Source organism: Nematolebias whitei, chromosome 19, assembly GCF_014905685.2.
Source record: "Nematolebias whitei isolate Nwh7 chromosome 19, NemWhi1, whole genome shotgun sequence".
Classification (NCBI taxonomy): Eukaryota; Metazoa; Chordata; class Actinopteri; order Cyprinodontiformes; family Rivulidae; genus Nematolebias; species Nematolebias whitei.
Window position 1 is genome coordinate 40,592,913 of NC_056516.1, and position 11,582 is coordinate 40,604,494.

General features: G+C 44.9%; 1 protein-coding gene across 1 annotated transcript in view; it reads left to right on the forward strand.

Annotated features, from left to right (window-relative positions):
* LOC119425559 (beta/gamma crystallin domain-containing protein 1) overlaps positions 1-11,582 on the forward strand; it is an 84,037-nt gene that overhangs the window by 10,213 nt on the left and 62,242 nt on the right. Inside the window, exons 5-6 of the mRNA XM_037693085.1 lie at positions 4,822-5,872; positions 6,363-7,034. Of these exons, the coding sequence (XP_037549013.1) occupies positions 4,822-5,872; positions 6,363-7,034 (1,723 nt within the window). The remainder of the gene's footprint in view (positions 1-4,821; positions 5,873-6,362; positions 7,035-11,582) is intronic.

Here is an 11,582-nt window from a genome sequence, read left to right on the forward strand (position 1 = left end):
TAATAAACCATTGCAATAGTCCAGTCTAGACGTGACAAATGCATGGAGCAGTTTTTCTGCATCATCTTTAGATCAGATGTTTCTAATGTAGGTAGGTAATGTAGGTAGGCAGATGGAAGAAGGAGGTTCTAGTAACGTTTTTAATGTGGGGGATAAACTAAATTAAGAACCATGGGAGATCGGGCATTCTGTGTGGCTGCCCCCCGCCTCTGGAACTCCCTCCCTGAATATCTGAGAGCTCCACAATCATTGACTGACTTTAAAAAAGGCTTAAAGACTTTTCTTTTTAAGCAAGCCTATTCTGCCTCCACATGATTGTATCATTGATTTTAGTTGCACTCTGTAGCACTTTGAGATTTTTGTTAATGAAAAGTGCGTTACAAATTAAATTCATTATTATTATTATTATTATTATTATTATTATTATTATAAAAGACATGTCCTGATCAAAAATAACACCAAGATTTTTAACATTAGAGCTGGAGGACAAATCAAATCCCTCCTAGAAGTCAATCCTCAGTTAATCACAGCTTCTCTTTTTCTCCATTCTCAGTCAGTGAGGTCAATAAACTGTTAAAAGATCTTGATCCTAAAAAATCTGCAGGTCCAGATGAACTTCCACCTTATTTCTTAAGGCTGGCTGCTCATATCATCACAGTCCCTGTGACCCACATCTTCAATCTCTCCATAAGACAAAACTCCATCCAGACTCTTGAAAACAGCCTTTGTTCTTCCTTTGCTGAAGGGAGGAGACCCCCCCTCACTGAACAACTATGGACCAATCTCTAAACTCTGCATTTTAGCCAAGGTTCTAGAAAAACTGATAAACTCTCAAATCAAAAATGACCTGGACTCATTTAACATCTTACCTCCACATCAATCTGGTTTCAGGAAACAACACAGCACAACCACTGCTTCACTGAAGGTTCTTAATGACGTTGTTGAAGCTCTGGATGCTAAGGATTATTGTGCTGCACTTTTCTTAGACCTGTCTAAAGATTCTGACACTGTGGATCAGAACATCTTGTGTCATAAACTCTCAGAAACTGGTTTCTCAGATCACACCATTGGTTGGTTCTCTAACTATCTTTCAGACTGGAGGTAATGTGTTCAACATAATGGTACTTCCTCCAGTTATTTAACAGTCAACAATGGTGTACCACAAGGCTCAGTCTTAGGACACACCCTCTTTACAATCTACATAAATAATGTAGGTAAAAACATCCCTAATGCATCCATACATTTCTATGCTGATGACACAGTTGTTTATTGTCGAGCTAAAATGGTTGAAAAGGATTTCCAGCTTTTGTTCCGCCTCAAACTTGTCCTAAATGCCGACAAAAACAAATGGATGCTTTTTTCAAATAGGAAGTTGGTCCCAGCAGTTCTTCCTCCGATTTCATCCTCAAATGGTGTCCCCGTAGATTTTGTTGATTCCTATAAATATTTGTGTATCTTGGTCGACTCACATCTCTCTTTTAAGCTCCATGTGGAAAACTTGGTAAAGAAACTGAAAGTTAAACTGGGTTTCTTTTTCAGAAACAGATCCTGTCTAACCCTGAATGTTAGGAAACACCTTGTATCTGTGACTTTCCTTCCCTCCATTGATTACGGTGACATTATTTACATGAACGCTCCTACAAGAACCCTGCAGATGTTGGATGCTGCAGATGTTGGATGCTGTCTATCATGGTGCCCTAAGATCCATAACTGGCTGTAACTACCATACCCACCACTGCACCCAGTATTCACTGGTTAACTGGTCACCATTAACTTCACACAGACTCTCCCACTGGTACATTTTCATCTTTAAATCACTTCTTGGTCTGCTGCCTTCATACATCTCCTCCTACATGTCTCTGTGTGAGTGCAGCTACAGTGTGCACTTTCAGGACATCATTACCTGCAGTGTTCCCTCAATGAGGACTGAACTAGGCAAAAGGACCTTCTCCTACTCTGCTCCTGTTTCCTGGAATGTCGTGCAAAAAGATATGAAGCTCTCGACCTTAAGTGGCTGTAAGAATCTGTTGGACTCCTGGCAAGAACCAAGGGAGACATGTTCCTGTTTTTATTTTTCTACATTCGCCTTAGAATCTAGTTGTTTTTGCTACTTTTTTGCCATCTTATTTTAATTTAAAAGAAAATCTGTATGCCTCTTTAATGACTGTCTATTGTTGTAGCTGTTGTCCATTGTTGTCATCTTTCTTTGTTGAAACCAGGTCTCTCTTGTAAATGAGTCCTCGAGGCTCAATGGGATTAACCTGTAGAAATAAAGGTTGATTGAAAAAATAACAAAGTGCTCTTAAAGTGACAGTACATATTTTAGTTTTTAACATAATACATCATAGAAAACTTTTCAAACATAAGCAAAATGAGGGTTCTTCAGTGTTAATTAGGATTTGGTGAAAACTCAAACATTATAATTAAAAATACAATATTTTCTAAACTTGTTACACAGACAATAAATTGACATTTTTACATCTCTAAGCAGACATATTATGTGACCCCCCCCCCCCCCCGTTCTCTCTAGCGCCCCACACACACACACACACAAACACACACACCCTCCCCCATGAGGGTTGGGCACCACCCATTGGGAACCACTGCTCTTATGTCATCAAGACAGTCCAGGAGAGACTGAGTGGATCCATTATGTTTCAAAGGGAAGTAGACTGGACAGTCATCCGCATATAAATGAAATTGCACACCATGCTTTCTGAAAATAGAACCCAGTGGCAGAAGATAAAGTGAGAACCGGAGAGGACCAAGAATAGAGCCCTGGTGTATCTCCTGGGGAGGGCAGCAGAAGCAGATAAAATTATCCATCATCACACTGAAACTTCTATCAGAAATGTAGGACCTAAACCACTGAAGAGCTGAACCAGTGATGCCCACCCACTGCGCCAATCCGGAGATGAGTGTTTCTCCAGATAGGAGAGGGAAATAGGATCCAAATGCTCAAAAACAGCAGGACAGGGGACCGGGATGGAAGGGTCATGGGATGGAAAAGAGATACAAGCCCTAGTGTTAATAACTTTGTCTAAGAAAAAATGAAGAAACTTATCACAAAGTTCTCCGGATGCTTCAAGAACAGTGTTGATTGTATTATAAAGAACACGGTGGTTGTGAGAGTTAAGCCCCCAGTATACTCCCGTGTACATATGTCCACGCGTACGTATGTCCACGCGTACATATGTCCACGTGTACTGTACGCAGAGGGTTCAGCCTTCATACTTGATCATACACCCTGAGCAGCTGCAGAGCAGCTTCACAGACAAGGGGCGTTTACCTTTGAGACAGAGTTCTCTGATCAGTCATTTGCTGACACGCCTACTGGATTGATTGACAGGTCGGCAAAAAAAACCGCACGCTGGCAGCCTCAGCCACAGCGGTGTTCTGTGTTTATATGTTGTTAATAAAAAGATCTTAAAAAAAACCCAGGGAGCACTGACTGCAGCCCACACATCAGACCAGCCCACCAGGAAATCTCCAGACCCTACCGCAGCAACGCTGGACCTGAGTTTAATTTGCTTGTGACAAATTCCTTCATTTCTCACCATTTCAGTCATGGCATCAACGGAGGAGGAAGAGATCACTGCCTCTTGGCAAAAAAAAAAAAAAAAAAAGGCCAGATCAGGGATGAAGAAGGGGAATTTAATACATTGGTGTCTCATACAAAACAGTCCGTCGCTGGGCAATTTATTGTGCGACACCGCGTATGTGTACGCGGTCATAAAAATTGAGCTTTGCATGGACATGCCATGGGGGGTACGCTCGTACCTCTGCGTACGTACGTGCGTACCTCCGCGTGTGGACGTATGCGGGAGTATACTGGGGGCTTTAGCAACAGTAATGTCAGATAAATATTTTGCTCTGGCGGTTTTCACAGCTCGTTTATAGGGATGACAACTCTCTCAGTATATCAAGAGAGACTCGGAGTTTGTCCTTTCTCCACTTGCCCTAATTTCTCCTGCATTCCTGTCTAATAGCACGGGTATGGTCACTCTATTGTTGTCCACTGTTTTCATCACTCTTTGATAAAATTCAGGTCTCTCTTGTAAATGAGTCCCCGAAGCTCGATGGGATTAAACTTGTCAGATAAAAGGTTGAATGAATCACTTCAAATCAGGTAAAACTATAAATAAAGATTTTTTTTATTAAAATTGATTTACTGCAGCACCTTCAGTCATAGACTGAGACCACTGAGGTGCTCCACAGAACAGCACAGGAAGTCCTTCAAACTTTTCAACTCCTCCCCGTGTAGGACAATAAAATGAATCCTGCACTGCAATAAACACTTTAATGTCTGTCTGCACCTGACCTGTTTTAGACCTTAATGATGGTATTTTTATATTCTGTTATTTTTTAGATTCTCTGATATTTTTTATGTTATTTTTTATATGTTATTTTTTATATCTTGTGTGATTCCTTGTGCATATTCCTTTATACTGAAACTCTGGCACAACAATTTCCTGTGATATCAATAAAGTTCCATCTTATCATCTGAACTTTGGGTAAAACTTTTTCTTTTGTCCTAAACCCAACAAAAGTGTTAATTGTGTTGATGTGGATAAAGTTGTAAGAAGTTAAACTCTGACAGTTGTTCAACTCAAGGTTTTATTAGAGACATTTTGTTGTGTCAGGCTGAAGTGCCAACTCTAACTTTAGCTGCTGTCCACCTGCTGCCTGCATGGAAATCAGCCCAAGCTGTCATCTCTGAAGCTGCCGCAGTAATCCACACTTGTAGAATCTTGTGTTTCTTGTTGACCCCTCCCTGCTGCTCTCTCACCACCTTGTCCTGGTTTCTTTGCGTTTCTGCAGCTGCCGGCCTCCTTCAGCTGCAGCCTGGGTCCAACCTGCCGACACCATGAGTTCAGCTTACAGCAGCACCAAACTGACACTGAAGAGCTCGTCTTCAGCCATCCAAGAAGAGCCCAGAGCTCGTTTTCACAAAGTGTCTCTGCTGAAAGAGGCCGACAGCAGCCTTGACCTGGGCTCAGGATCCTCTGAACTGGGCTCAGGATCCTCTGGCCTGGGATCAGGATCCTCTGGCCTGGGATCAGGATCCTCTGAACTGGGTTCAGGATCCTCTGGCCTGGGATCAGGATCCTCTGGCCTGGGATCAGGATCATTTGACCTGGGATCAGAGTATAGGTGGAAGAACAGATTTGTGGGGGTAACTCAGTATAAACCCCAGAAAATCTCTTTGTCCTCTGACTCCGCCTCCTCTGCAGACACACACCTGGGCTCCTCCTCTGTTGCCCCAGGTAGAAGTCTGAGTCACAGCACTGGTCACCTGATCCAGAATGGTGGAGCAGAGGAGTGGAGGCGGAGTCTGGTGGAGGAGGTACAGCTGGCTGTTCGTACAGGAGAAGAGGAGGAACAGACTGAGGGAGAGTCGCAGTGGGAGTCTCAGCATCTCTCCTGCAGCAACTTGGACAACACAGACTCCTCTAGCTTTACCGGTGTCTTTAAGGCCACTCTGGTGGACTTGAACTCTGACCCTGTGCCTCCCTTGACTTCTGATCCTGCACCTCCCCCTTCCACTCCCCCATCCTCTCCTGACGCAGATTCCCCAATCCATAACGACATGGACAGCCTGGTGGACACTCTGCGGAGCATGGGACCCTCCCTGAGGCCGAAGAGCACGAGCCTGCGTCCGCCTCCTCCAGTTCTTGTCTCCTCCCTCCCCCCCATCGTGGAGGACGCACCGAACCCCGTCATCATCAGTGTGCTCCCCCCCCCAAGCAGCCACACCAAGGGGTCTGAGGAGGCACAGAATGGACTGTACACACTGCCAGCTGAGCTGGGCCTGAAGAGGAGCAGCCCCAGAGACACTCGGTCCCCCCTGGACCTGATGAAGAAAAACCAGGTACCCTTCTCTGACTTCAGCTCCATCAGGTGGTTCTGTTAACCTGCAGAGTCCCGTCAGTTCCAGCAGAACCTTAAATTGTCAGTTCCTCAGAATTTAAGACCAGATTAGAGGAAAAGGTCAAATAGATAAAAGAAAACAGACATGAGGATGATTGACAGCTGTCAAAAGAATCAAGATTTCTATTCCAGGGTTCTAGTTCTGGTCCTAGTTCGGTTCTGGTTTGTATGTGAGCATTCAAGCCAGAATCATGTTAAAGCATAAACTAAAGTTCAACTGTTACTTCAGAAACATTATTATTACATACAAACCTCGATGAGAAGACAAATGTCAGAATTGTAACGTTATTTCAATAAACTCGACTTATTTTATGTTAAAAAGTCAAACTGTTGAACTTCTCTGATGACTTTGAACATGTTGTTTCAGCTTTTTGTTAGTTTTTTGAAAACCTGTTAGAACCTCTTCAAAACTCCTCTGTGACTCTCCTCAGGACCTGACCTCCCCCAAGCTGAACAGACCGGATCCTTCGTCCCCCACCTCGGGCTCTCGCCTCAACAGCAGCGTCATCTTCAGCAGCTACCGCTCCTCTTCGTCAGAGAAGGCGTTGGAGAACGGAACGACCCACAAGACCCTGTTCCGCTCCGGCTCACTGCCAGAGATCGGATCCTCAGCTGAGCCCACTATTGTCAGACTGAAAGAACCAGGTGAGGTTGGAGCCAGTCCAGAACCAGCACAGTCCCGCCTGGAACGCCTGTCTTTCCTCCTGAACTCCTCTTCCTCGGGATCACTGAACGGTGCTGAAGAGTCCTGTAGTTCCCGCATCAGTCGGCCCCCTTCTCTTGGCTTCAGCCCCCCACCTTCCATTACAAGCCCGACCCACCTGCTTAGCCCCGCTGGATCCATAGACCTGCACCGGCCTGCCTCCATCTCTGAACCCCCCTTATCCTCCATGTTCAACCAGGGGCCCAGGACCCTGCAGAGGAGCCTCAGCTGCGAGGAACGCTCACCAGTGTCCCAGTTCAGCAGCATGCACGGAGGGCCCCAGTTCAACTGTGTGCAGGGGGGGGGTCAGTTCCAACTGCTGGAGTCCCCATTCCAGGACAAGCGTGCTGAATCAGACCAGAGTCTGCTGTCCAAATACAAAGCCTTTCCAGACGCCTATGTGAGTACTACTGTGTGTGTGTGCGTGTGCGTGTGCGTGTGTGTGTCGCTGCATGCCAACATTACACTGCTGTGATGACTGACTCCAGACTTGTGGAGCGACAGGAACAGGTCAGACCTGCTGAAACCTGCTGAACACTGAAAGGTCTCATCTCTGACCTGCTTACTTGTTTTCACAGCAGCTTCTGGACGTTTCAGAGACTGAAGCTGACAAAGTGTTTGTGCAGTGGGTGTCAATCTGGGCTCCTTCTGGTTCGATGCTTTCATTTACAGATGGATCGTGCTTCATTCATGCCCAGATTTGTTTTTAAAGAGAAAGAAAGCAGAAGTGCTATACACACACACATTTTGGTTTCCTCCTCATTCTTGTGCTCTCATGCTTGATGAGTGACAGAAGACGAGGACTGAGTGGACATGGCTGCCATGTTTGTTGCTGTGTGGGGTTCTGTGGGATCAGTTTGAGCGAGTCAGAAACACCTGAACGTTGCAGCTCTAAGAGAAAACAGCCAGATGAGCCAGGCTCCCATCTCCAGTACCACCACAAGAACCATTTTGATGATCAAACCGTCAGGTGCTGCAGGTTTTCTAGTTTGTTCAGTGTCTGAATGAGACATAATCCTGATTGACAGGAGAATGTGGCTCTGCCAGGTGTCTCTGTCTGTCCCTCAACGACTTACGTCAAGTTTTTCTTCTAACAAAAAGTCCGGTTCTGACCCACTCAGTTGTGTTGATGTAAGAGCTTCACAGAGCCATCAGGTAGAACTGGATCACAACGCTCTACAGGTTTACTCCACAGGGACCAGAACACAAACATGTCCACTCTGAGGGGTCTTCACCATGTTCTAAGATTTTGATCCAACTTCATATCACTAGGTTTCAGCGAGTTTTTTTTTACAAACAGAACCTGGTTCCAGCCCCTGACCTAGCAGAACCCTCTGTGACTCACTCTCTCTCATGGTTCTATAGGGGTTTTGGCCCACTCTTCTTTCCAACACTGAGGTTTCTGCTCAGCTCTGAAGGTCCTCCACAGTCCTTAAGTCAGGTTCAGATTCTGAACTCTGACTGGACCGTTGCAGTACCTTGATTCTGTGCATTCTGACCCGTTCTGTTGTAGATTAGTCCAGCTGTTTTGTCCAGGCATCAGCTGTTGGACACCAGAACCTTTAGGTTTTCAGAGGAATTCTGGCACACTCAGTAACTGTAAAGCCCCCCGTATACTGCCGCGTATGTCCGTTCACGCGTCCGTACGCGTGTACTGTATGCAGAGGGTTCAGACTTCAGACTCCAGCGTCCACCCTGAGCAGCTGCAGAGCAGCTTCACAGACAAGGGGCGTTTACCTTCGGGACAAATTGAGGTCGTCGATTGGTCATTTGCTGACACGCCCATTGGATTGATTGACAGGTCGGGGAAAAAAAAAAAAACAAGCGCTGGCAGCCTCAGCCACAGTGGTGTTCTGTGTTTATATGTTGTTAATAAAAAGATCTAAAAAAAAAAAAACAGAGCGCTGGCTCTACAGTCCACACATAAGACCAGCCCACCAGGAAATCTCCAGACCCTCCCGCAGCCATGTTGGACCTGAGTTTAATTTGCTCATGACAAATTCCTTCATTTCTCACAATTTCAGTCATGGCATCAACGGAGGAGGAAGAGCTCACTGCCTTTACAGTACAGGAACCAATGCAAACATGTTCTTGTTTTTAGTTTTCTAAACCGCCTTACAATTTAGCTGTTTGTTTTTTCTCGATACTTTTCCTTTTGACTGTCCTTTTGATGGCTATTTTGTTTTGATTTGTTAAAAAAAATCATTTGTATGCCTCTTTTGTGACTGTCTATTGTTGTCGTCATTCACTGTTGTCACCACTCTTTGTTAAAGAAATCAGGTCTCTCTTGTAAATGACTCCCCGAGGCTCAATGGGATTAACTTGTAGAAATAAAGGTTGAATGAATGAAAACTAACTGCAACAGAACAACACAGGTAACAGTACCATGCTGCTAACAAAACCACTCAGCTAACAGTACCATGCTGCTAACAATACCACACTGCTAACAGAACCACACAGCTAACAGTACCATGCTGCTAACAGAACCACACTGCTAACAGAACCACACAGCTAACAGTACCATGCTGCTAACAGAACAACACTAACAGACCCACAAGACTAACAGTACCACACTGCTAACAGAACCACACTGCTAACAGAACCACAAGGCTAACAGAACCACACAGCTAACAGTACCACACTAACAGAACTCACAGCTAACAATACCATGCTGCTAACAGTACCACACAGCTAACAGTACCATACTGCTAACAGTGCCATGCTGTTAACAGTACCTGACTGCTAACAGTATCATGCTGCTAAAAGTACCATGCTGCTAACAGTATCACACTGATAACAGTACCACACTGCTAACAGTACCATGCTGCTAACAGAATCACACAGCTAACAGTACCATGCTACTAACAGTACCACACTGATAACAGTAACACCCTGCTAACAGAAAAACGCTGCTAACAATACCACGCTGCTAACAGTATCACACTGCTAACAGTACCACACTGCTAACAGTACCATGCTGCTAACAGTATCACACTGCTAACAGTACCACACTGCTAACAGTACCATTCTGCTAACAGTACCATTCTGCTAACAGAATCACACAGCCAACAGTACCATGCTACTAACAGTACCACACTGATAACAGTAAAACCCTGCTAACAGAAAAACGCTGCTAACAGTACCACACTGCTAACAGTACCACACTGCTAACAGTACCACACTGCTAACAAAAACACACTGCTAACAGTAACACACTGCTAACCGAACCACACAACTAACTGTACCATGCTGCTAACAGAGCCAAACTGCTAACAGAGCCATGCTTCTAACAGAACCAATCTGCTAACAGAAACACAATGCTAACATAACCACACTGCTAACAGAAACACAATGCTAACAGAACCACACTGTTAACAGAACACAACATAACCTTGTGCTGATGATCCAGAGTAGCAGAACATTGTGATGACGATCCAGAGCAGCAGAACATAGTAATGATGATCAAGAGCAGCAGAACCTTGTGATGATGATAAAAACAGCAGAACCTTGTGATGATGATCCAAAACAGCAGAACCTTTTGGTTATGATTATCCAGAGCAGCAGAACATTTTGATGTTGATCCAGAGCAATATAACCTAGTAATGAGGATACAGAGCAACACAAACTTGTGATGATGATGATCCAGAGCAGCAGATCATAGTAAGTAGGATACAGAATAGCAGAACCTAGTAATGATGATCCAGAGCAGCAGAACCTAATAATGAGGATACAGAGCAGCATAACATTGTGATGATGATCCAGAGTAGCAGAACATTGTGATGATGATCCAGAGCATAAGAACATTGACTTGATGATCCAGAGCAGCAGAACCTAGCAATGATAATCAAGAGCAGCAGAACATTGTGATGATGATGATGATGGTGATAATCCAGAGCAGCAGAGCCTATTAAGGATGATCCAAAGCAGCAGAATCTTGTGATGATGCAGAACCTTGTGATGATACAAAACAGCATAACATTGTGGTGATGATCCAGAATAGCCTAAGCTTGTGATGATGATCCAGAGCAGCAGAACATTGTGATGATGATCCAGAGCACAACAACATTGGCATTATAATCCAGAGCAACAGAACCTAGAAATGATTATCTAAATCAGCAGAACCGTGTGATGATTATTCAGAGCAGCATAACATTGTGATGATGATGATCCAGAGCAACAGAGTCTATTAATGAGGATACAGAGAAGCAGAACCTAGTAATTATGATCCAAATGCGCAGAACCTAGAAATGAGGATCCAGAGCAGTATAACCTTGTGATGATGAGCCACAAGAGCAGAACCTTGTGATGATGATACAGAGCAGCAGAACCTAGTAATGATGATCCAGAGCAGCAGAACCTTGTGATGATGATACAGAGCATTGTCCAATTCGAGGGTCACAGGTACACTTCCCCCACACCTATGAAGACACCACGACGGCCAGTCCAGCAGAAAACCAGCAAAATACCACCCAGCGACTTTTGTCGGAACCAGGTAGAACCACAAAGGTCCAGATAAGAGTTTGTTGAGGTCCAGAGAGAGAGAGCGAAAAAACACCGGACCTTCGTGCAACGACTCCCCATCTCGAGGGGTCACCTGGCCGGCAGGGTGCGCTCAGAGTGACCGGTGGGGTGGGAGTGGCCGGTCCTGGACCAAAATATATTTTTGGACGGTCCCAACCGGCTCTCTGAGTCACTGAACACCGAATTCGGTTGGAAGGGGGACCAACTTTAGTCCGGTTCGAAAAAAACGGGTCAGTTTGATGATTAAAAAAAATGCAGAGAAGCCGGAGGGAGCTGCCGTAATTCAGCTCGCCGGAAGTGAAGTGAAGATTATCCAGAGCAGCAGAACCGAGTAATGAGGATCCAGAGCAGCAGAACCTAGTAATGATGATCCAAATCAACAGAACTAAGTAATGAGGATCTAGAGCAGTATAACCTTGTGATGATG